The 25,771-nt window shown below is 39.2% G+C and overlaps 2 protein-coding genes across 2 annotated transcripts; both read right to left on the bottom strand.

The window, feature by feature from the left end:
* Positions 1-1,338: 1,338 nt before the first annotated feature.
* Positions 1,339-9,870, bottom strand: LOC128512775 (platelet-derived growth factor receptor-like protein). The gene is made up of 6 exons (XM_053486192.1): positions 9,419-9,870; positions 7,576-7,867; positions 4,508-4,659; positions 3,118-3,411; positions 2,504-2,643; positions 1,339-2,395 (listed from the first exon to the last, which is right to left on the bottom strand). Exons 1-6 carry the CDS (start codon positions 9,477-9,479, stop codon positions 2,177-2,179), a joined length of 1,158 nt encoding a protein of 385 aa, XP_053342167.1. The 5' UTR covers positions 9,480-9,870; the 3' UTR covers positions 1,339-2,176.
* A 1,737-nt stretch (positions 9,871-11,607) lies between these two features.
* LOC128512766 (cationic amino acid transporter 2-like) lies at positions 11,608-23,208 on the bottom strand. Its single transcript, XM_053486179.1, has 14 exons — positions 23,158-23,208; positions 20,643-20,688; positions 20,406-20,437; positions 18,891-19,269; positions 17,875-18,030; positions 17,615-17,780; positions 17,391-17,527; positions 16,374-16,596; positions 16,136-16,272; positions 15,729-15,831; positions 15,500-15,630; positions 13,842-14,008; positions 12,180-12,288; positions 11,608-12,034 (listed from the first exon to the last, which is right to left on the bottom strand). Exons 4-14 carry the CDS (start codon positions 19,258-19,260, stop codon positions 11,913-11,915), a joined length of 1,821 nt encoding a protein of 606 aa, XP_053342154.1. The 5' UTR covers positions 19,261-19,269; positions 20,406-20,437; positions 20,643-20,688; positions 23,158-23,208; the 3' UTR covers positions 11,608-11,912.
* Positions 23,209-25,771: the final 2,563 nt, after the last annotated feature.

The raw sequence follows: 25,771 nt of genomic DNA, 5'->3' as shown, positions 1-25,771 counted from the left end.
TTTTCATAAAGGTAGGCTACAAAATGTAAATTCAGTAAAAAATAAAAATCATAAACTAATTTAATTGATCTTGGTTAAAATGTCTGGTGCTAAAATATATAAGAAATAAACTTCATGTGGAAGGAATTATAACACAGGAGCGACGCCTGCTGGCCACACCAGGAATCTACACTGACAGTTTTAAACATTTCTGTTGAAAACAGTTACACATAGCTAAGTAATAGCATAGGGGGAAAAAATTTAACACAACAATAATAATAATAAAAAAAAGTTTAAACAGGGGGAAAAACATGCTTGAGCTGTTTTTTATTTTATTTAGCACATTTTTACAATTGCTTTTGCATTAAGGGACAGGCTACAGAATATCTTCAGTCAAAAAAAAAAACCCAAAACAATCATATACCATTAAAAAATAGTACACTATTTTGGTTTGTTTTTTTGTAACCACATTCCATTTAAATGGTTTGTGCGATAAGAAACAAACCAGTCCACATCCTGAGCTCTTACTTTCTATATATAGTGTTTATCACCACTCAAAAGTTTAGACACACCTTCTAGTTTAATGTTTTTTGTTTAGTAATTTATTTTCTACATTCTTGAGCAATACTGGATATTTAAAAACTATAAAGTACACATATGGATGGCATTAGGAAATTAACTAGCAGCAACAGTCAGTCGTTATTTTAAAACACTGAGGTCTGTTCTTGCAAGATCAGTATTGAGTCAAGTGCATTTGTGAAACCCATCAAGCTCCAGGATGAAACTGTCTCATGAAGACCTTCCCAGGAAAGCAAGACCAAAACTTGCGTCTACTGCAGAGGAGAAGTTCATTTAGAGTTACAGCCTCAGAAATCCCCAATTAACAACCAGCACCTCAGATTAGAGCCGTTATGAAGCTTTACAGAGCAGAAGTAGCAGATATACATCTCAATATCAACTGTTCAAAGGAGATTATTGTGTATTTCGGATAAACGTCTGCAGTAATGTTTTACAGTGTAGAAATCAGACTTTAGAGAATTATCTACAGTATACACACCTATAATTAATGCTCCTTTGGTGTTCTGTTTAGAAATACATTTAGCTATAATTCTTCTAGGAAGCTAAAATAATAGAAATCTTAACATGCAGAAATATGCAGAAAGGTAAACTGGTACAGAGTGTATACAGTTATCATGCTCAGTGTCTGGATATTACCGCCAGAGATCCAAATATTCTTATTTTAGTTATTAATTCTTTATTACATGATAATCCTGCACCGCTAGATTCTGTTATAAAAGTGGCATGATGATAGCATAGATACCACAACCACACACAAATCATTTAACTATAAGGGGAGAGAGGGCGTTTCCTTTATTATTTTTTTTGCATTAAGTTTATTTAGCATAAGTAAAGCAGCTGATCATGATGCTCGTGTGAAGCAGGAGTCAGTACAGGTCTGATACGCTGCTTAAACACAGTAACAGCTTAATATCCAGAATATAGAACAACATAAAAGCACAAAAATAATCAATAAATCATCAGTGCCAAAGGCTAAGCACAAAATATAACTAATAAAACATATAGAATACTCTCTCTGCCTTGGATAAACAATTGATTTCTGCCTTGTTACTTGTTTGTTTGTTTGTTTTTGTAACAACGTAGTTCTCCATCCTGAACTCATTTTTATTAGGACGAGCCTTTAATTTATATACAGAGCTTATAAAGAAAATGTTAAGGATCATGATTCCTAAAAGAGAAAAAAATGGCCATGTTCTCAAAGTAGGCGGGGCATACTCTACGCCCCTTGCCAATCAAAGTGACAATTATAATAAAATCATGAGCGTCAGTGAGTTTTATGTACAGTATGGAAAAGAACAGACTGCACCTGATTAATCCCCCTGTCTTATGAGCGGCATGGGTTAGAGATTGGTTAGGCTTCACGTGTGTCTCAGAGGAATCACGTGTTATCCTTCAGCCTCTGTAAATAGGGAAGTGCCAAAAAAAAAGCTGATTTTAGATTGAGTTGCGGGTTTCAGTTTCTCTGAAACCCTTCTGTCGTACCTTTTGCTTTAGAGATACGGAACATTTTGGTTTGGATAATCGATGATCATTAGCTCATGAGGAATTCGGACACCTAACGTGGCCGATCTCGTGTCCTGTGAATGATGACTGATCGGTTGTGATGCTTGCACAGCCCTCAGGTTGTGTGTGGTCTCGCGATGTCGCGTTTCTTCTGCACGGTGACGTTGGTGGAGACGGAGCGCGAGCCCTGCAGGTTCTGAGCAGTGCAGGTGTAGGTTCCCTCGTCCACCTCCCTCACTTCATCCACCTGCAGGACTGACTGCGAGCGCTGCCGGCTGCGTCCGTCCACCTGCACCGTCTGGGCGGTCTCGTGCGTGTAGAGCGGCCGATCGTTCTAAACACACACACACACACACACACACAAACACACACAGACATTTCATCCACACCTGCTAACAACTCAAGCACATTATCTGTGTGACTTGTAATGGCATGGACTGACCTTCTGTCCAGGATACTCCCAGGTAAAGTCCACGGTCACGTCCTGTTCTCCCACCACGGTGCAGGAGACTTGCAGGTTCACACCCACAGCCACTGAAGATGCTGAGGCCTGGATCGCGGGCACAGGAGGAAAAGACGGGTCTGGACCAGACAGTGGGAAAAAAACAGAGATAACACAGTGTCATCTACAGCTCTACAGTTTTTACAGAAGGTCATATTTGCTAAAATGCCAAAACTACTACTTTGTGATATTACTGTGCTTGATTGGCCAGCCAACTCACCTGACCTGAACCCTTTAGAGAATCTACACTATGGACTACAATCAAAAGGAAGATGAGAAAAACCCAAGCCAACTATACAGACAAGCTGCTATCTATTTTTCTTCTTGATCAGCTAAATTTTTGAAAGTAATGTAAGATGTTTTATGCGTGTACATTTTGTCAGGCGTATATGAACGTGGAGTTGTAGGACGTATTGGGTGTGTTGGATGAGATGTATGTGCTATTAGTGTTGGACATGAAACACATCTTGGATGCACTGAACATGTTAAATGATTTGCCCATGTTGGACATGTTGGACAAGCTGAACACGTACGATTTTTGGACATGCACTCACAGTTGACATAGATGAGCATGTACTTGATGGAGCTCTGCCGCAGGCTCCCCACGCTGGCCACGCAGTACAGAGAGCCGGCGTGATGCGCTTTGGGCCTGTGGATGGTGAAACCACGCATCACATTATACGAGATCTCAGATCCGTCCACCTTCACCTCCTCGGGCGGGAACTCGCGGTGCAGCGTGACTCTGGCCTGCGGGTTGGTTACCTGACACGGCAACACCGTGGGCCAGTTACTCCTGAGCTGGACGACCTCGTAATAATCCGAGGATGGCACAAAGAGCTCCCGAGGGTCTGACGTGAGGGATAGAAGATTTTTTATTATCCAAGTTTGTGTACAACACACTTTCACCAGACTGTTGTACTGAATGAGTTTACAGTTATACACTATACAATACTTACAATATATGAGGTGAAACAAAGCCAAGATATTAAAGAAAAAGTTATGTAAGTTATGTATGTTAAAAATCTAAAATGCATGATAATTTGATATATCTTTTTTCTTATGTCACACTGTGTGAGTTTAATTAGGGAAAACTAAAAGAGTAAATTAGCAAATGTAAGCAGTGCAGATTTAATTTTATGAATAAAAAACAAATAAATGATACTTTCCATAACTATCCATTGTCAAAAAGATGGTAAATATCAATTTATTTATCTGAAGAAAAAAAAAGATAATTTATGTGTTATAATATATGTTTATTTGTTACTGTTATATTTCATGTGTCATATCATGTAAATATATTTTATTTAATATATTTTATATGTGATTTTTTCCCAATTTTCTCCCTAATTTTAGTCGTGTCCAATTCCTCCCCGTCACTAGGGGGCTCCCACATTAAGGCTACTACTACCACTCAGTCGGGAGGGCCGAAGACTATCACATGTTTCCTCCGCACATAAGGCCAGCCGACCGCATCTTTTTAAACTGCTCACTCACGCATCGTTGGGGGCGGCGTAACACACTCGGAGGACACCGCTGTCTGCTTCTTCCGCTTGCGTGAGCTCACAGACGCCCTTGATTGGCTGAAGAGCCGTGATTAATGTGGGAGCACTAAGTACCTCTCGTTCCTCCCCTCTGAGAGAGCTCGGCCAATCAGCTCTCTCTAGACCTCCGGTTGCGAGAGGTTACAGCATCACCCGGGGATCGAACCAACAAGTGGTAAGGCGAACACTTTACCACCGCGCCACTCAGAGACCCCCGTAAAATGCATTTTTGGTGAATTTAGTGAATTCATGTAAAATAAGAAAAATTTTTTACTATTAAAATTTATGAATCTTTAATACCCCTTACACAGAACTCAATGTTAAGAATTTGTAATCTGAACCTGGCTGCGTGTGACTTTTGAAGTTTGCTGTATATCATTCCTGAGTGTAATATTAACATTACCGGGGAAGAAGATAAAGACTTTAAGGGCTTTATTGTACTCTTTCCTGCACTCTGAGTCTTCACAGTAGAGCGGGTAGCAGGTGTACTCCCCTGTATCAGCTCCTGAAGAATTGGTTAAAATCAGCGCTCCATATCGCACCTGCTGCACCGTCCTAATCAACACAAAGGTCACACATCACTAGGGCTTACATCATAGAAAGAAATCACATATATTTGTCATTGTAATGAGAATGTTATTAACATGTGTGATTAATATGTGCATCTATTTAAACCTTGGTTGGCTGTAAAGACCTATGGCTTCACTCCAGCAGTCATTACGTTCCTGAGGTCCCCAAACTGCCCATGTGCACATTTGATATTATTTAGGGCCCAAGGACTGTAGGGTGCGCAGGACCCTCTTGTTTTTAGGGCCCAAGCACTATAGGGTGCGCAGGACCCTCTTGTTTTTAGGGCCCAAGCACTATAGGGTGTGCAGGACCCTCTTGTTTTTAGGGCAAAAACCCTATAGGGTGTGCAGGACCCTCTTGTTTTTAGGGCTCAAGCACTAAAGGGTGCACAAAACCCTCTTGTTTTTAGGGCGCAAGCACTATAGGGTGCGCCGGGCTTTCTTGTTTTTAGGGCCCAAGCAATATTGGGTGTGCAGGGCCCTCTTATTTTTAGGGCCCAAGCACTATCAGGTGCGCAGGACCCTCTTGTTTTTAGGACCCAAGCACTATAGGGTGCGCAGGACCCTCTTGTTTTTAGGGCGCAACCACTATCGGGTGCGCAGGACCCTCTTGTTTTTAGGGCGCAAGCACTATAGGGTGCGCCGGGCTTTCTTGTTTTTAGGGCCCAAGCAATATTGGGTGTGCAGGGCCCTCTTATTTTTAGGGCCCAAGCACTATCAGGTGCGCAGGACCCTCTTGTTTTTAGGACCCAAGCACTATAGGGTGCGCAGGACCCTCTTGTTTTTAGGGCGCAACCACTATCGGGTGCGCAGGACCCTCTTGTTTTTAGGGCGCAAGCACTATAGGGTGCGCCGGGCTTTCTTGTTTTTAGGGCGCAAGCACTATCGGGTGTGCAGGACCCTCTGGTTTTTAGGGCCCAAGCACTATCAGGTGTGCAGGACCCTCTTGTTTTTAGGACCCAAGCACTATAGGGTGCGCAGGGCCCTCTTATTTTTAGGGCCCAAGCACTATCAGGTGTGCAGGGCCCTCTTATTTTTAGGGCCCAAGCACTATCAGGTGTGCAGGACCCTCTTGTTTTTAGGGCCCAAGCACTATAGGGAGCGCAGGACCCTCTTGTTTTTAGGGCTCAAGCACTAAAGGGTGCACAGAACCCTCTTGTTTTTAGGGCGCAAGCACTATAGGGTGCGCCGGGCTTTCTTGTTTTTAGGGCCCAAGCAATATTGGGTGTGCAGGGCCCTCTTATTTTTAGGGCCCAAGCACTATCAGGTGCGCAGGACCCTCTTGTTTTTAGGACCCAAGCACTATAGGGTGCGCAGGACCCTCTTGTTTTTAGGGCGCAACCACTATCGGGTGCGCAGGACCCTCTTGTTTTTAGGGCGCAAGCACTATAGGGTGCGCCGGGCTTTCTTGTTTTTAGGGCGCAACCACTATCGGGTGCGCAGGACCCTCTTGTTTTTAGGGCGCAAGCACTATAGGGTGCGCCGGGCTTTCTTGTTTTTAGGGCGCAAGCACTATCGGGTGTGCAGGACCCTCTGGTTTTTAGGGCCCAAGCACTAAAGGGTGTGGAGGACCCTCTTGTTTTTATGACCCAAGCACTATAGGGTGCGCAGGGCCCTCTTATTTTTAGGGCCCAAGCACTATCAGGTGTGCAGGGCCCTCTTATTTTTAGGGCCCAAGCACTATCAGGTGTGCAGGACCCTCTTGTTTTTAGGGCCCAAGCACTATAGGGAGCGCAGGACCCTCTTGTTTTTAGGACCCAAGCACTATCGGTTGTGCAGGACCCTCTTGTTTTTAGGGCCCAAGCACTAAAGTGTGCGCAGAACCCTCTTGTTTTTAGGGCCCAAGCACTTTAGGATGCGCAAGACCCTCTTGTTTTTAGGGCCCAAGCACTATGGGATGCACAGGACCCTCTTGTTTTTAGGGCGCAAGCAATATAGGGTGCGCAGGACCCTCTTGTTTTTACAGGCCAAGCACTAAAGGGTGCGCAGGACCCTCTTTTTTTCCAGGGCCCAAACACTATCGGGTGTGCAGGACCCTCTTGTTTTTAGGGCCCAAGCACTATAGGGATCGCAGGGCCTTCTTTTTTTTAGGGCCCAAGCACTGTAGGCAGGACCCTCTTGTTTTCCTAAGGATTATTTTTTTCCCCAACGTTTTGGAGCTTTTTTTGGGGTCTTAACATGCTCAAAAACTCATGACAAAGGGCAGACAGGTTGGAATTAGGATGAGTCATGTGGCCCGCATAGCTGCATAGCTCATAAACACTTGCACGTATGCACACGAAGTATACATTTAGAGCTCATTGAGCTGAACAACTTTCGCACTGCTTATGCGAAATCATTGTATCTCTCCACTCTTATAGAAAATAACAAAAATTATCCTAGATTTTTATTTAATATCGTAGCTAAATTAACTAGAAACAAGACCACTGCAGAAATCTCTACAACAACAGCATACAGTAGTGAGGACTTCATGAACTTTTTCAGTAACAAAATCATAAATCATAACCTTTTTGTAGGTCTTAACACGCTCAAAAGACAAACAGGTAGTGTGGTGCACCCGAGTGGTGCTTGGGCCCACTCATTGCTGCTTGCAGCTATATTTAAAAATTCTATATGCATGTAAATAAAACAGAATCATGAATTCAGAATGTGTGAGGTGTCTAAATATATTTAGTACTTCAAACAGAAACCTAACTCAAATAGCAAAAATCCAAATTAAGTCCATCCCAGTTCCTGGTAGTAAAACTACAAAATGTAAAAAGGTGGTATTGTGATGGTTCATGTAATGATGTGTGATGCACCGTGTGATGCACCGTATGATGTAATCAAGTCATTTATCTAAAAGTAACCAGTGAATTTTGAATATATTCTAAAACCTTGATGATTGTAATCAATCACACACCTGAGTCGTCCTTCATCGTCCTCCTGTAGGTAAGACGGGACGTCCCACTGAACGCGACCCTTACACCTGAGCTCCAGGGTTTCCCCTGCTGGAACCGACAGTGTTTTCCCCACCTTCTCAAACTTCCCCTTCGCCACAACTCGGCTCAGGTACGGTGGGGCTGGTGTGGGACTCGGTGGCTGGGGTGGCGGCGTTGATTTAATTTTCACTGATGTGATTTTGTTCTTCTTCTCTTCCAGTTTCCTTTTCAACTTCTTATCTCCTGCTGGCTTCGGCTCTTTTTGGCTCATTACTGTATGTTTATAAGACATCGTGTTAATTTTTCATAAAATCATTCTTTTAAATAATTTAACAGCTCATTCTTAAGAACTTATAATGCAGTCAGTTTAAACAAATAGAAATATAAAAGCAAGGAAATAGTTGTAAAGGTTCAGATGTGTGTGGAGAATGGAGAAGTCTTTATTTAACATTTATACGAGGTGGTATCAAAAAGTATCAGGACTAGTTTCGTAATGCGAGAACACATGACAGTCACAGTGAGCACCGACCTTAACAAGGCATTCCTTGTGCCAAAGGACATTTATGTGCCAAAAGACATTGTCCTGTCAAACTGGTGCTATTCTGACCATGTGCGTTACCACGTCTGCTACTTCATTATTAACGTCAAGTTAGAACAAAGACGAATGTGAAATACTGGGTGAAACTGGGCAAATTTGCCACAGAGACGTTTGACATGATTCGGAAAGTTCACAACAATGCTGCAATAAGTTGTTTAAGGTGTTTTGAGTGGCACACACGCTTTAAGAGCGGAAGAACACCACTGGAAGATGACAAGAAAACAGGAAGAGCTGCAACGAGCTCACTCCCTCAAAAACGAGAACAATCCAGGACGTTGCTGTCATTGTTGTTGTATCATACGGAACAGTCCAGCTGATCCTCACGTGTGATTTGAACATGAGCCGTGTTGCTACCGAGTTTATCCACAGGCTGCTGACCCAGGAGCAAAAGGAATATTGTGTGGAAGTCTGCCAAGAACTCCGTCAACATGCCGTGGAATGAGCCGTCCTTTATCTCGAGGATTGAAACATGGGTGTACGTGTACAACCCTGAGACGAAGCACCAGTCTGCACAGTGGAACAGCCCATCATCTCCACGACCGAAAAAGGCGAGGCAGGTCCACACCTTGACCAAGTGCATGCTCATTGTCTTTTTTAACATTGTGCATCAATAATTTGTCTCCCGGGGCCAGACTGTTAATAGCAAATTCTACTGCCAGGTTTCAAGGAGAAGGATGTACGACCAAAGTGACCGGATCTGCGGGATGCAAATTTTTTAACTTTTTGAGACGCTCTCGTAGAGGGAGTAAAGTAAAAGTCTTCAGGACAAAAGAGTTTACACTTTTTTGTTTTTATAATAATGTCAAAAGTTGTGATTTTTGTCTAAATAACTTCATGGGAGAAATAAAAGAAGGCTGGTGAAGGAACAATTATTTTTATAGATGCAATGACTTTGAAATTACATGACCTAACTGGTTTCATTTCTAGAAACTGAAATGGTTAGGCTTGTAAAATAAAAAAGAAGACAAAGAGGAAGAAAATAATGTTAGAGTCCCATATTCGTATGCACATTGTTAACTTTGCACAGTGGTATCATTTGTTCTTCTGTCCTGTGCAATAACACACACAGACAAAAGACATAGCACTTTGCATTTCATCATCATCACAACAAGCTGCTTTTTGTCTTATGGTCATAAACAATCGTGTTAATTAATGCACAAGGTTTTTTTTGTAGTGTATAAGTCCAGTTTTAGAATTAGGATTTTCCTTTACGTTATGACACTCACCGAGCTGACAGAGCAACGTGCAGAACAGCAGAGCGGAAAACACCACCATAAACAGCTTCATGATTCACAAAATAACACAAAATGTCCAAAAAACTAACTCACAAAAACCTCTTTTTTCCTGCTACTGCAGACTGAGAGTGATGCGAGTCCTGGGCGAGAGGGGAAGCTGCTCCTCAAACATTCCTGCTCTCAAAGACAGCATTTACATTCCAAATTCCTCACGTTTCACTCAACGGGCCGCTCTCCTTGCTCAGCCTGCCGGGAGGAGGTGCTCGCGTTTATCCAGCTGGAGAAACGTTCTGTGGAGCTGCTCAATAAGCTGTAAGGGGTTAACTGTTTAGCACTTTTCAGCTCTCCTGTTTGACACACTGCTCTGATTAATCTGAGGAATTATAATGACATGTATACCTTACACGATGAACTAAACACAACAGGACATTCTGAGTTACCGTTACCACCATGGAGTTGGTTATTTCCCTATAACAGCATATCCTGGGGTGTTTTGTAGCTCTTTTAATGATTATATGGGTCAAGGGTAGCTCAGTGGTTAAGGCATTGGAACCAACAACATACGGTTTCAGAACCAACAAGTTGCTCCTTTGGGGCCCCTGAGCAAGACCCTTAACCCTCACCTGCTTAGATGAATAATGAGATTAAAATGTAAGTCGCATTGGATAAGGGTATCTACCAAATGCTATAAATTATCATTTTATTCTTTATGGACTAAAACGCCTTAGTGGCTTAGTGGTTAGTGCTGTCGCCTCGCACCTCAAGGATCTGGGTTTGATTCCCGCCTTGGGGTCTGTATGCACGAAGTTTGCAAGATCTCTGAACAAGCTGTTACTGCTAACTACTGAGAGCAAAGGTTTGTTTCAAAGACGTGTAATGTATATCACTTTTCAGCAGATTAAACCAACAATAGACCTTTTTTAGGCATGTGACTTACATGACGTCAAACAGCAGCAGAACCATTAATCGATACTAGGTTACTATGTGTTTTTGTTGATTTTTACGTTGTAGATATCTCAAAGCCCAAACTTGCCTGATTACCTACCAGATGACCTGACGCTTTGTCGCACGAATTAAAAAGTAGTTAGCAATTGCGGGCCTTCCGTTCTGGATTTTTATATAGTCCTCCTTATATGATCGCCAACAAACTGGGCCAATGTGATCTTAATACATTGCAAGGGGGATTTTTGATATCTCAAACGCGTCAGCCATGAAAATGCCTTAAATTTATGCTGAAAAGTGTTTTTTTGTGACATTATATTGAGTGACATCTGGGAATTTTTATGGGTCTTAACATAAAATTCCCCCTTTTCTAAAACTACGTAATAATGGTATTTTCATGTCCACTTTAAATGCATGTGCCCACTGTGCTCACTGTCTTTCTGGTGAGCCTGGGTGTTGATGGCGCAGGGTGCTTGGGCCCGATCACCTTTGCTTGCAACCGTATTTAACATTTAGGTCGTAACACAAGCTTTGCTTCGGCACACCACCCTGTCACATGTGTTTTACATTATAAAGCAAATAATAGCCTGTAAGTGTTAGCAAAGTGTTCTATCTATCTATCTATCTATCTATCTATCTATCTATCTATCTACAGTATATATAAAACAAATTCTATTTGGCTGGCACCAGGGGTCGGTGTTTGGGTGAAAGAACAACAACAGCATGAGTGTCAGGATCAACACGTGGGCGGAGTCATGTGTAACCTCTAGTTCATTAAATCAAGTAGTCAAGTTACCTTGACATTATACATTGCTGTATGCTGAATATTTCTAAATCGAATCACTTGTTTTGTCTAATTCAAGTTGTAGGATTATAATTAATCTGCATTTGCTGGAACAAATCTCTGCTTCCATAAAATAATTGTTTATTTAAACAATAAACACAGTGTGTGAGTGTGTACTGTAGAGATGATGATGTGAGCAGGGTATAGATCTGTACAGCATGACCCAGGTTTGTGTGCTTCACTTCTCAACTTCTCACTGCTAAACTTTCTGGTTTCATGAATGCACATGTTGATTAAAGTGGGTTTAGTAAGAATCCTCTTGGCATCATTTTTTTTAGGAAGAATGTCAAAGATTATTCTGCTTATTTCCTTAATATAAACTCATTATAATCTCAATTGGTTTGTTTTCCAAAAGAGCCTAAATAATGGAACCGGACCAGATATATAGTATGCACACTCTGATAAAAGATTGACTTTTTAATGGTGAATTTTTCTTAATAGTTATATTTTTAATAGTCTAATAATCAGTCTATAAAATCCATAAAGCGTCAGTTGTTAGAACACAGTGTGTGTGTGTGTGTGTGTTGATGTAACAATATATAATAATAAAAATAAAAACATTTATATATATAATGCATCACGTAATTATTTCACCATTATGTCATAATGTTACCAAATTCACTTGTTTTCAAGTTTATTCTTGTTAAAATATTAAATGATCACTACAGGTGTTATTCGATAATCCGACGGCGGTGAGTTTTATTCTTTGGTCACGTCTTTCTCTGGGATTTCCTCTGCAGGTTCCATGTTGCTCAGGTTTCCTAGCAGCCTCTGTTTCTGGACGCTGTTCCTCACACCATACCCGAAGTAGATCAGAAGTCCTGGAGAAGATAAATCCACACACACACACATACTTCAAGATCGATCGTGTTTCCTCTTAGGAGAAATATGACAGTTTTAATAGTAGGGGGGTTAAAAAGAGTGACCCCTAAGATATACTGTAATGTCTCTTGAGCATTCACTTACCCACAGCCATCCAGACGGCGTAGCGGATCCAAGTGGGGCCTCCGAGCTGAACCATTAGATAAGTGTTGATGAATGAACTCACCACAGGAAGTAAAGGCAGGAAAGGAACCTGTACAAAGCAGTGTGGAAAATAACACTCACAGTACTGTACACTCATCATAGAATAAAACAATCGACAAAGTCTGGTGTGGAAGTGCCAGTAATTTTAAGTGAGAACTAAGATGGATCTCAAGTGTGCATGTGTGGAAACGTGAAAATCTCTGCTTATTATACTTTCCTATTTTATATTTCTTGGGTTTAAACAAGCCCCTAATGTGACCTCATATAAGAATTCCCTTTGATACTGTTCTTGCAAGACAAGTTTTTGATGATACTTAATTACATACTGTATGTGTGTTAGTTTGGAAATCTTCAGTATTGGTCTAGAATGTTGAAAAATAAATCACAAAAATATCTGTAATTTCTACTTCACTGGATTTATGCATGGCGTGCTGTTACATTACCACAGTATTTGAAATATTGTTTAGTATTTAAAGTGATAATCTTGGCACCTTCTGAATAATAAATGTACAGTAATTGTGTGATTTGCCCTCTTTCTCTCTCAATCAGAAGTGAAGGTGGTTTCAGACAACAACAAAAAACAGCATGTTCACAGCTTAGTACTTTTGATACTTAAGTAAATTTGAAAAATAGATGAGAACTTTTGTACTTTTTCTCAAGTACAAATGTTAATAAAGGACTTATTTAATATTTTACCTGGGATATCTCTACTTCTCCTCAAGTACAAAATTGGTGGACTTTAATCATCACTATTTAATTGTAAAAATACACATTTTGTCTCTTCACTCCACCAAGCTTTTATTTAGTAAAAGCAGCATTATAAAATGTAAATTTTTCTTTCTTGTAGCGCTTACTATTGCTTCCTGACGACTACCTAGGTGTAGTGATGGATCGTTCATGAACTATTCGCACTTTTAGAACAAATCTTTAACGTGACTCGAACGAGTCGTCTCGGAGAGTGACTTGTTCATTTTCTACTGCGCGCATGCGCAAATCATTGCAAAACCTTCGTAGGTTATGTACAGAAAACAGTATTGAACGATTCTCAGCAATGAATCTTCAAATCTCGAGTCGTTCATTCCTTTGTCACGTGACTCCCATAGACGCTATGCCGTGCAATAGATTCAAAAGAACGAACGACTCAGACTGGAAGATATGAGAGGTGAGCTACTCATTCTGTTTATTATAATATGTCCTTAGCTGCATTGTAATATTTTCATTACTGGAACTATAGTCAAAATTTGTGTATGTAGACGTATTGGGGGTCTGTTTATTAAAAATGCAACATTTTAATTTATTTCTGATCAAAAGAACGAAATGAACTAAATGACTCAAAAAAATCTCGTTCATTTTAAAGAATGAGATTCAAAGATCTGAGTCACTAAAATGATTAAAACTTCCCATCACTACCTAGGTGACTTCTGAACGCATAAGCTTTGGTTTTGTGAGCCGAAAAAAAGCAAGAAATAAAAGTTTTTTAAAAAATGATAGTGAGGAAGCTACTAATTATTAACTATTAGACTATTTTCTCTTTTTAGTTATTAATTATGTGTGTGTGTGTGTGTGTGTGCGTGTTAGTAGGGTTTGTGTATGTGTTTTCACCATAAAGGCTGCTTTAGTGGGATTCTGAGGCTGCCTCCAGATCACCAGCGTGCAGAGCAGAATTAAGAAAAGGATGACAGACACACACACCAGACTCCAGGCATCCAGCAGCAGCAGTGATGTGATGGCTCTGGACAGCAGGACGGTCAGGAGCACCACCATGACGACTGCAGGGAACCAGACCGAGAGCGACATGACAAACACCAGACATGGCTGATTGGGGTCATTTGAGGTCAAAGAACGATGCAAATTGTGTTATTAGAAACATAGCTAGACAATTCCATTAAGCACGTCAGAGTTTCCAGTGTAATCCTGATATAAGATTTGTTTTCAGGTTCGCGTTGATAGCAATGCCGAACTGGATATCCCATCAGCCCCGGCACCTCATGTATATCATGCGCACCAGAATCAGGATGTCATGTAATGAGCACTTTAAGTTCTGTCTTTGGTAGCACTCGCCATCTAGCCATCTAGCTTTTTGTTAACTTTGTTTGTTCATGAATGTTTCCATGTTTAACAAGATAATGTTCATGTTCTAGATTTTATGTGGTAAACTGCACTTGTAGAGTTTATGTGGTTACTCTGCACTTGTATTCATGTCCGACTACAGAACCTAATTCAATACTTATAATATATTTAAATAAAAGAAGGGTTTTGTCTCTATATTTGTCAGAACTTGCTCTTTCAATGATATCTCTACGTTTCAAACATTGGATTACCCAGATCCAGTGTCAGAAAATCTTCTGTCTGTCTGTATGTCTGTCTGTATGTCTGTATGTCTGTTCAGCTAAAATTTGTCACATTATCACAAAAAACTGGCTAGATGGAATTTACTAAAACTTTTTTAGTACTTGGATATCTGCTTGAAGTTTAACCTGCACCATAAGTGAAGTCAAAATGTTGGGTAAAAGCGGTGTTATGAACAGTTATGTGCCGGATTTAATCTTTAGCTTTAGCTCTAACTTTTCTAGTGCTCTACTCGCTCAATGTAAACAAACACCTGCACCAATAGATATTAATTAGAAAAGATAAACTGAATATTTTTACTGGAATTAGTTCATATTTTCACTTTGGCTGGAATAACAGCGCTGAAATTTGAAAAGTGAATTTTAATGTGCTGGAGTCATTTTAAGGTAAAATTTTTATCTTTATCCAATCTACTTTTTTCGATTTCTCATCTGAGATTCACTTTCTGATTACCGAACAAGAAGTGTATTTGACTGACGACTTTAGTATAAAACGTAGCATAAACAAGGTGTAAACATAGACTTTGCTTTATCCTCTCTTTCCCATTGACTGTAATAAAATAAAATGACTGTAGATTTAAAATTATGCCATGAACTAGGTACATTTTGTTCAACTTCCTAATAATTAGTCACTGTGTGTTTGTGTGTGTGTGTGTGTGTGTGCACATGCAGGTCTAAGACCTATGACTGGTATCCCATCTGTGTTTTCCTGCTATCACACCCAGTGTGTGCCCCTGGCCAGGATAAAGTGGTTAAGATAAATAAGTGAATGAATAACAGCCTGTCGTGAGAATTAAATTTAGAAGCCAAGGTAAACTATTTGGACAAACTAAACAAGCCTGTGAAGTGGCTAATGCTGTTAATGTGTGTATGTGTTTTGAAGTTAGCGTGTTTAATGTTTCCGGTCCATACCGATAAACATGGTGCTGATGTTGACGGTGTTTGACGTTTCCTTGGTCGGGTACGATGGAGGTGTTAAAAATCCAAACTTAGACTTTGGAGTGAAGCTTATTTCATTTTCTGCAGATTCACTCTCACGGTACCTAAAGAGAAACAAAGTTTCTGAGTAAAAAAGTTAAAATAATAAAAAATTTCCACAGAGTCAAGAGTGTGTGTCGAGTCATTGAGGTGAAACACTAACCTCAGTATGAGTATGCAAATGGCCACAAGCGTGTAGGCGAACAGGGTCCCGATCGACATCATATCAACTAGCGCTTTCAAATCGAATAACAGCGCCATTATAGCTGAGAATAAAGCAAAGCACATGGTTCATTACATTTTTGTGTCCAATGATGTCCATTCATCAACTGGTGAGAAGGTCAGTACAGTCTCATTGGGTTTTGCAACATTAACACAAATCAAACATTTCTGTAGTTTAGTTTCGGAAAAGATGTGTTTTTGAATATTTCAATATTCAATATTTTTGAAACAGCAAACTAATGTCTTTAAATCAATTTATGCAGCAAAATATCATTCACTGTATACAAAAGTAAAAAAAATTTAAATGAAACGTCAAAAATTTTTGTTTTTAGGAGTTTCTTTCCTCACCTGCGACGGAGCCGGAGGCTAACGTGGCCAAGGCGGGACTTTTCCTCGAGCTGACTTTACACAGCATTTTAAAGAGGAGACCATCTCTAGCCATGGCGAAGATCACTCGAGGCATCGGGAACATGGCTCCCAGCAAACTGCGCACACCAATACATCAACATTTCGACTCGATCCACTTTCACTCATTTATCAGTGATTTAGAGTCCCAGGAACGATCATTTCCCATGATTCTGTTTACCTAGTCGAGAGCGCACACAGGGATCCCACGGCGACGACGTACTTGGCGGCGGCCCAACCCACGTAGGCGAAGGCGACTGGTAGAGGGCTGTGGACGTTCAGCAGGTAGTAGGGCATCATCAGCGTGAGAGCGGCTGAAACGCCGAAGTAGGCCAAGAAACAGATGAGCAGCGCAAAGACGATTCCAAGTGGGATGGACTTCTGAGGGTTCTTCACCTCCTCACCTAGAATAACATTCACAGTTTATTCACAGAATAAGGACGGCACGGTGGTTTAGTGGTCAGCCTCAGATGTCTTTAGATGAATCGATCCTTGAAAACCATCACACTAAAGTGGTGTTAAACATGACATAAAGGCCTCTTAAGAAATCTTGAATTTTAAAGAATTTCTTTAGATGTCCAAGTCTACACGCCCACTGGGTCACCGCTCCACACTGACTTCATTATACCCCATTAATTCCAGCTGAAGGCAGCTGCAGTAAAGGCCTGACAAAGCACCTTGTAGGAGAAAACTCAGAATTTGGACATTTCCTTGGCTTCAAGACTTTTTCAAGACGTATTTTCATCCAGGTATTGAAGGCAAAACTTATGTTTGTAATTCTGTTAATTTGTTCCATTATTTATGACCAACCGTTTGCGACCCCTTCCCCCTTGCTCAAAACTGTATGGGTCTGACTGTGTTGTCTGGCCTGACTGTATATTCTTGTTTTTGTCCATTTATTGTAAAATACTGTTTATTAAACCTTTTACAAAGCACTTGTTGTGTTGTGACAGTTGTAAGTTTTTCCATATTTTGTTTATGTATATTTTGCACATATACTCATTGGTTAAAATGTTAATGTTAAAAAACACAAGATTGTGATCCAAACTAAGAAACTGTACTGAATGGATCGGCCATTACAATGAGCATTACAATGAGATTAAAATGTCATGAATGACCTCATGTCTAATTTTTTTTCCCAAAAAATGAACACCCACAACACACACTGTCCACCAAATACTGTACATGTTGAAGTTACCCGTAGTCGCGATGCAGTCGAACCCTACAAAGGCATAGAAACACGTCGCAGCTCCGGCCAGCGTGCCCTGAAAGCCGTACGGGAAAAACCCTCCCCGGCCAAACTCGGAGGTCACGTTCAGCGTGGACGTCACGTTTCTGTAAACACAGCACTGCAGATGTGTGTATGATGAATTCTGTACATACTTTCTCTGTCTACAGATGTGTTTAGGAAATCAGGCTTACTCGAGCTCTGCTGTGACGTTCAGTAAGGTTTCCTCGCTGATGTACCAGTTCTCCAGTTTCCCCTTGATGAAGCCGGTGATGATGACGAACACCAACACCAGTATGTTAATGCTGGTGAAGATCTTGTTGACCGTCGTTGATTCTTTTACACCAAATGCCAGAAGACCTGCGACACAGAAGAACAGATATCAGGGATGTGGTTTATAGAGTCAGTGTAACAGGTTAATCAGAATGACCTGAAATATTGAAGCTCTTAGTACCAGCAAGAAGCATGATAAGACCAGCTGCAAAGAAGTCTGGGTAAGGAGCCAGGCCTGGGAGACCCATGGCCGCGTGTTTGCTGAAGTAATTCGACATGACATTTCCGAGCATATCATCGAATGTTCCACTCCAGGCTCGGGCCACGCTGGAGGCGCCTACGTCAGGAAGAAGAGCAAGGTTATGCGGAGGAACGTACGGCTTTTAACAAGCTTATGCTCCTCGAGTCCAGAAAAACAACATCACAATTTGTGCACAAGTCATAATGTTCCAGCTGAGGTTTCGGGATAAAAAAATTAAGTCTCAGTGGACTTGAGCTCAAAGTTAAATGTACTGAATAGACTGAAGTGCAGCTCTACTGTAAATTCTAAAGCCACTTTATTTTCTGTATTAAAAAACAAACAAACAAACAAACAAAAAACAGGGTTATATTTTCAAAATATATTTGTAGTATTATTTGTTAATAAATGTTAAAAATAATACAAATATTGAATAAAAAAACTTTTGAATAAAAAAAATCTAACTTTTCTAACCTGTTAATTAATTATATTTTAAATTAAATATATAAATAATGTAATTAAAATAACTTAATTTAACTTAATTAGTTAATTAATTATCCAACGGTGGAGTTGCTACTAACAATCAATAAAAATAGTCAAAAACATTTTTTATTTTTTATTTATTTTTTTTTTACATATTAAAAATACTTGATCATATTACGGTTGTGGCTGGGAATACAATGCTAAATTTAAACTTTTAATATTTAATTGTGATTTAAACGAATATTTTATTTTTAACAAAAACATCAAATCAATTAAAAGAGCATTTTGTAACACTTTTTTTAGGGTTAAATTAAGAAATATAAAAAGGATACTTAAATTATAAAACATATTTCCCATGTTTAATTTTATTTCTGCTATTCACCTATAATTATCTTGCGGCTCTGTTTTGTCAAAACACCATACCATTTTTTCTTTAAACAAACTGTTTCAAACTTTCTTTTAATTCAGTTTCCCACCTATGACGTAGGAGAGCAGCAGGTTCCACCCCGTGATGAAAGCCCACAGCTCGCCCACAGTCACGTAGCTGTAGAGGTAAGCCGATCCTGTCTTGGGCACGCGGGAGCCGAATTCAGCGTAGCAGAGTCCGGCAAAGACGGATGCCAGAGCGGCGATGAGGAACGAGATGATGATGCTGGGACCAGACAGCGATCTGGCCACCTCACCCGAGAGCACGTAGACGCCGGCGCCCAGTGTGCTCCCCACACCGAGAGCCACCAGGTCTACGGTGCCGAGACAACGCCGAAACGTCGACACCTCGCCTTCTGGCTCTACAGGCTTCCTGCGAGACAAACTGCTCAGGAACGAACTGACCTTGTGCCAGGACATGACCCGCTTCTATAGGAAGAGTCGGTGTGTGAATTTGTACACTGTCAAAGCATTGTTCTGTACAGTATGTGTGAAACCACAGGGGTAGCTCAGTGGTTAAGGCATTGGACTACAGTTCGGAAGATCCCAGGTTCAAACCCCACAACCACCAAGTTGCCACTGTTGGGCCCTTAAGCAAGGCCCTTAACCCTCAACTGCTCAGATGTATAATGAGATAAAAATGTAAATCGCTCTGAATAAGAGCGTCTGCCAAATGCCTAAATGTAAACCAGATAAATATCACAACAAAATAGTAATGACAATCCTGCTCAGCTCTAATGAGGATAAATAAAACAGTGTCTTGCAGAGCAGTATTTGTACATTTTGTAGAGTTAATGTACAAATTCCATTGAAAGTGAAAAACATTGGGATTAAGCATGTAAAGCATGGTGGCGGCAGCATCACGTAGTAAACAAGGGTCTGTGAATCTGGTCAGAGCTGATAGGGAGGACAACACCCTAAACACATCACCCTGAACACAACACTCCGCCAACAGTATGCTGGAATTCTTCAAAAACAAGACCTAAATCAAGACTGTTTAAAGAAATTGAAATGTGCTGTTCCACATCAGACAGATTTTGAGCAGTTTTAAAAAAAATATTGGCTCCTACATGTGCAAATCTGAGAGAGATACAGGAAAAGTTGTAGCAGCTGTTATGAAAGTTAAGGTGGCTCTAGGAAGTAATAACCCAGGAGGATAAATACTGTACTTACACTATGGAACCATGCTTAACAAACATTTGTAGCACAAAAAATATATACATATAGACTAAATAAAATGTTAAAATTCCAGTTAATTTTAACTCCAGGTTGTAAAATGAAAAACGTGAGAGTGATAATCTATCGTTGTCCTTTTTTTGTTGACATTTCCGTAATATATAACCTACAGTATATAAATTTACAATATTTTGTCCTGTCTTACTACTGTATAAAACTATTTACTTTAAATACTATTATGAGCAGAATGATATTTATTATATTACAATTTTGAATGTATAAATATGAAATTAATAAATATCATTTTGTATATATATATATATATATATATATATATATATATATATATATAAACATATTAAAACAATTAATGACATAAACGTGCTTACCAGTTTTTAATTCTCTTCTCAGGCTGGGGTGACTAAGAGAAAGGAAAAAAATATGCTGTGTCATTATAACACCCTGGGTCACGCTATAAATCCCACCTACAGCAAATTGTTTTATCACCTTTATGTGTATGTGAGATATGAGATCGCTAATGGCAGGAGTCTGGGGTGTTACATTAAACGTTCTGCTCAATGTCATATTGTGATGTAAGCAGGGAATGTAATAAAGATCACACTCACGTGGTTGCACGCCGCTTATGGTCTCAGTAGAACCCGGGGTCATGCCCTGTAGGGAGCAAAGTGAGTGTGGTGTTATTTCACATGGTGTTAATGCGGTAAGATTGAAGACAGAGTAAGTAAAGTACAGGACTGGTAACATTACATATGAAGGGGTGAAGTTTATATTCGCTCCACCAGGTGACAGATAAGTCTAAGGAAACATATTTCCTTTCTTTGACTTAACTGATATGCAGTGTTTGTCCTCCATGTATAGTATACTGTTCTGAGAATAACAATCTCTTAGGATTTTTCATGTAATATTATGTTGCTTTTTATTAGGACACGTCAGTAGACAAGTGCTGAACTGTGCCACTTCTCACTGTCTAAAACACAAACTCACTGTAAGTCTGGTTAACACATCTGTAATACTGTAGCTCTTTATTTCGCTTATTGGTTTTAGGAGCATTCTTTTTTTCTTTTGATTGATTCTCCTTTTCCTTCCTACCTTCATTTCTTTCTTCCTTTCCCAATTTTCCTTCTATTCTTTCTTCCTTCTTTCCTCGCCTGCTTCTTTCCACTTTCTTTCTTTCTTTCTTTCTTTCCTTCTTTATGTTTTTATCCTTCCCTTCTTCATTCCATTTATCTTTTCTTTAATTCTTCTTCCTTCCTTCCTTCCTTTTTTCTTCATTCCTTCATTAATTTTTCTTTCCCTGATTGATTTCTTCCTTATTTGATTTATTTTTCTTTCTTTCTTTCTTTCTTTCTTTCTTTCTTTCTTTCTTTCTTTTTTTCTTTCTTTCCATCCACCCTCCCTTCCTTCTTTCCTTGCCTGCTTTTTTTAACTTTCTTTCCTCTTTCCTTGCCTGCTTCTTTCAACATTCTTTCTTTCTTTCTTTCTTTCTTTCTTTCTTTCTTCTATCCTTGCCTGCTTCTTTCCACTTTCTTTCTTTCTTTCTTTCTTTCTTCATGTTTTCATTCTTCCCTTCTTCCTTTCATTTATCTTTTCTTCCATTCTTCTTCCTTCCTTGCTTTCTTCCACTTTCTTTCTTTCTTTCTTCCTGTCTCCTCCTCTTTGTTATTTTAATCATCATAAACAGTTGCTTTTTGAGAGAAAACTGTTTCCTATAATTGCTGAGAGAGGACAGGATGACCCTACAGCACCTTTACTAGTCAGGATTATAATATTGTATAAGAATCTGACTGTTGCTTTAATAGACTGCCTCGAGCGTAGCGCTCTTCAGAGTAAACAATAAGCCACATTGTCTGTGAGCGAGCAGAGAGGACAGGAGTCTCTCGCTACAGGACACACTGGACAGCTCCAGATCTTGGCTGCTGTCCTCTGAACAATGCAGTGAGCGAAACAAAGCTGCTTTCAGGGGTTTGTCAGCAGCGGCCCTGCACACTTGCGCACTGTGACTGAGCTTTCTCCAGTGACCCATTAAGACCCTCCTAATCTGATGTGGAATCTGCTCCGGCATGCTCGCGGACACACAGCAGTTGCACAGCACCGCACACAATTTTACATTCCAGTTCTGATTCGAAAACAATATCTAGACAATTAACACACACGAGACATGGAATGTTTTTCATGCACTTGCACAGCAGACCTCTGCTTATGTGAACAAAAAATCAAGTAAAAGTGCATGTACAAGTGAACTCAAATATGTGTGCATGATATCATGTGAAAGATATGGAATAAAAAAGTGAAATATAAATAACTGGAAACTAATGTAGCATGACTAATAATGTGAAATCTATTATTATATTTTATTATGTGTGATTTGTAAGAAAAAATATATTAATGTAATCCTTGTAAAGAGAAATCACATAAAAAAAATATTGATAAAAAAAAACATAATAAAAAAAAATAACAGGTTAAAAACACCAAAATGCGACTTGTAATAATAATATTTTTTAAACTAAAATATGAAGAAAATAAACGTACTTATTAAATGTAAAAATGTTTTTGTAGCACATTATTACACATAAACAAATTGCATGCAAATAAACACATTTTATTAGTAAAAAAAAAAAAAAAAAAAGGAGAGCAAAAATAAATAATGGTAAATGTTGGTATGTTTAAGTTAAACTAACTGAATAGAATTAAGTAAATTACAAATGTACTTTATTTAAGTAAAGTAGTCATCAATATATAAAAACTGCACAAGGCCCAAACCTGTGTGAATGCATGAAAATAAATTAATCATACAGAAATAAAAATCACAGTGAAGAGGAATAGCTTGCAAAAAGATTAAATGTAAAACATAGCAAATAAATTATAAAAAAAAAAACACACACACATCAAAAATGGAAAAACTCAGCACCACAAGTGGAAATGTGCACAGCATAATATGTGAAAGCTGTATAAAGCACATGTGTGTACACCTTTACAGATTTGCATTATTACATCTGCAATGTACTTTATTAAAGAATCACTCATAATGCAAATCATAATAAATAATGTTTTTATAAAAAGTTATATTATTATTATTATTATTATTATTATTATATAAGTTGTTATTTAAAGTTTCTTTACCTTCTTTCTTGAAAGTCTGGTGCTCCAAGAAACAGTTCTGTATACTCTCCTGATGCGTTTAAAACATTTATTTGCACAATATATACAAGCACAGTCTGTTTGTCCCTCCTACTCTGCAGAATTAGGGAGGGAAAAAAACAGTCTTTCTTTTTGTGCTTTCCAGCTTTTATTCATAAAGCAGCCATTCTTGGCTCCAGAGTGATTTATGAGATCGGACAGAGACGTAAACTGGACATGAAAGCTGCGCTTGTGTCACTCTTTGTCACGTGACATTTGTAACAAGTCCTACATGATCAGAATGGTAAATGCTAAAAAAATTATAATTTTTAACAAGTTAAGCAAAAAAAAAAAAAAAAAAAATTGCAGTGTGGTTCAGATGCGTTAGAGGGCGACAGAGAGCAGTACCTCTTCCCCTTCTTTAAATCTATCACCCAGAGGCCAGAGAGAGACACTGTACTGTATAAGAAGAGACATGTCCACCAGAACAATGTCATTGTTTTATTCTTTAGTCTTCTTATAAAACACATAAATTTAAATGTAAACTATAGCACTTAATTTTGTCTTCGTCATTTTTTTTTTTAAACAATTGCACTTGTTTCTTAAATACAAAAAAAAAAGTCAGGCAAAAAAACATATACACATTTTAGGAAAGGAAAAATAGTATGATGTATATTATATTAATATAATATTAATAATATTATCATATTATTATCATAGTATTACAATATCTATATATATATATAATGTACATCAATACATTTCATATTATAATATTTATACACTTTTTTGTGTATACATGTTTTTAGCTGTTATGTTTATTGTATAAAGAAAACCAACTACAATTTTTTTTCTTTTTTTGGACAAAACACTGTGTAAAGCATGTATAGTTTTCTGAATTTGTCGCTAATGAGTTTATTTATGGGCTGCACGGTGGTTAGCACTGTGGCCTTGCACCTCCAGGGTCGAGGGTTCAATTCTGTTTTCGGGAGTCTGTGTGTATGGAGTTTGCATGCTCTCCCCGTGCTTCAATTAATAAATCAACATTTATTTGTTTAGCACCTTAGCAACCAAATGTGATGTGCCTGACTGTGGAAACTGTACACACAATCATTCACCAGCACCACTTGCACGTTATTGACCTCACTTCAAGCCATTGAGCCATTTTTACAAGTTTGAGCCATTAAAGGAGTTCTTGGGAGGCCAGTGTTTCAGACTTGGAGCAGGCAGTCCGATCATGGGTCCGGCGTAATGAGAAAACCTTCTGCTTTGATGGTGTCCAAGCACTAGTGAAACACTGGGATGAGTGGATTAGTTTTTACTTTCATAACTGTGTTTTCTTACTCTGAACAATTTTATGTTTAAAATGGACAACTTCTTTAAAGAAGCTTTTATTTGAACTTCATTTTGACTTGACCACAGCCTTACTAATAATTACAAATATCAGTGAGAATAAAAATAGACCACATACCATATAAACCGACTACTGCAGTTACAACTGAATGATACAAGCTGTATTTATTGCAAAGTGCACCAGATAAGATTAGTCTTTTTTGATTGGTTTTGGCATATTTATAAAATAATAATTCAGAGAAGCAGCATAAGCCTTTAGGAGGCTGCGCTAATCCCTAGACTGGATAGTCACTGACAGACCACAGCCCGCCATATGGAGAGACTGAGATTATGATAGTGTGGGTGTGTAAAGTATGAGCCTGAGATTCTGGCTATGTATGTGTGTGTGTTTGTGTGTTTGTGCTGCTCTGAATTCCTTGCCGTGTTACGGGAACGACCCTGCTCTCGTACAGAAATAGCTCGGACAGGAGCTCAACTGTCACACACATGTAGCATTGCTCTGTTGCTCACTTTCAGCTAAATCACGTGTATAAGCATGCACATACAAACACACACACACACACACACACACACACACACACACACACACATAACAAACAAACACTTATATGCCTGATTACCTTACATGTACTTACTCAAGAACACATCCATACACCATGCTACACACCACTCGCAGCACTTCTCAAATGTGTCAAGCTCTGTGTGCAAAGCCACATTTAAGACTATTTTAGAAAATATATAGTAAATATATAATATATACACTCACCTAAAGGATTATTAGGAACACCATACTAATACGGTGTTTGATCCCCTTTCGCCTTCAGAACTGCCTTAATTCTACGTGGCATTGATTCAACAAGGTGCTGAAAGCATTCTTTAGAAATGTTGGCCCATATTGATAGGATAGCATCTTGATAGGATGCTCTATTGGGTTGAGATCTGGTGACTGTGGGGGCCATTTAAGTACAGTGAACTCATTGTCATGTTCAAGAAACCAATTTGAATTGATTCGAGCTTTGTGACATGGTGATTATCCTGCTGGAAGTAGCCATCAGAGGATGGGTACATGGTGGTCATAAAGGGATGGACATGGTCAGAAACAATGCTCAGGTAGCCCTAGCATTTAAACGATGCCCAATTGGCACTAAGGGGCCTACAGTGTGCCAAGAAAACATCCCACACACCTTTACACCACCACCACCATGTTCTCATTTAGTTTATGCCAAATTCTGACTCTACCATTTGAATGTCTCAACAGAAATCG

This window comes from Clarias gariepinus, chromosome 2 (assembly GCF_024256425.1).
Source record: "Clarias gariepinus isolate MV-2021 ecotype Netherlands chromosome 2, CGAR_prim_01v2, whole genome shotgun sequence".
NCBI classification, from domain to species: domain Eukaryota; kingdom Metazoa; phylum Chordata; class Actinopteri; order Siluriformes; family Clariidae; genus Clarias; species Clarias gariepinus.
The sequence above is the reverse complement of the archived record's forward strand: the minus strand, read 5'-3'. Positions and strand labels throughout refer to the sequence as shown.

What these genes read in the sequence shown, in the direction of transcription:
- LOC128512775 (XM_053486192.1), bottom strand. Translation starts at nt 9,479, where the DNA reads ATGAAGCTGTTTATGGTGGTGTTTTCCGCTCTGCTGTTCTGCACGTTG. An exon ending in AGTCTTTATCTTCTTCCCCG is followed by an intron (nt 3,412 to 4,507) that starts GTAATGTTAATA and finishes CCCTCACGTCAG; the next exon opens with ACCCTCGGGAGCTCTTTGTG. An exon ending in CATGCTCATCTATGTCAACT is followed by an intron (nt 2,644 to 3,117) that starts GTGAGTGCATGT and finishes TGTCTGGTCCAG; the next exon opens with ACCCGTCTTTTCCTCCTGTG.
- LOC128512766 (XM_053486179.1), bottom strand. Translation starts at nt 19,260, where the DNA reads ATGTCCTGGCACAAGGTCAGTTCGTTCCTGAGCAGTTTGTCTCGCAGG. An exon ending in GCTGCTCTCCTACGTCATAG is followed by an intron (nt 18,031 to 18,890) that starts GTGGGAAACTGA and finishes TTCCTGACGTAG; the next exon opens with GCGCCTCCAGCGTGGCCCGA. An exon ending in CGACTGCATCGCGACTACGG is followed by an intron (nt 16,597 to 17,390) that starts GTAACTTCAACA and finishes ATGTTATTCTAG; the next exon opens with GTGAGGAGGTGAAGAACCCT.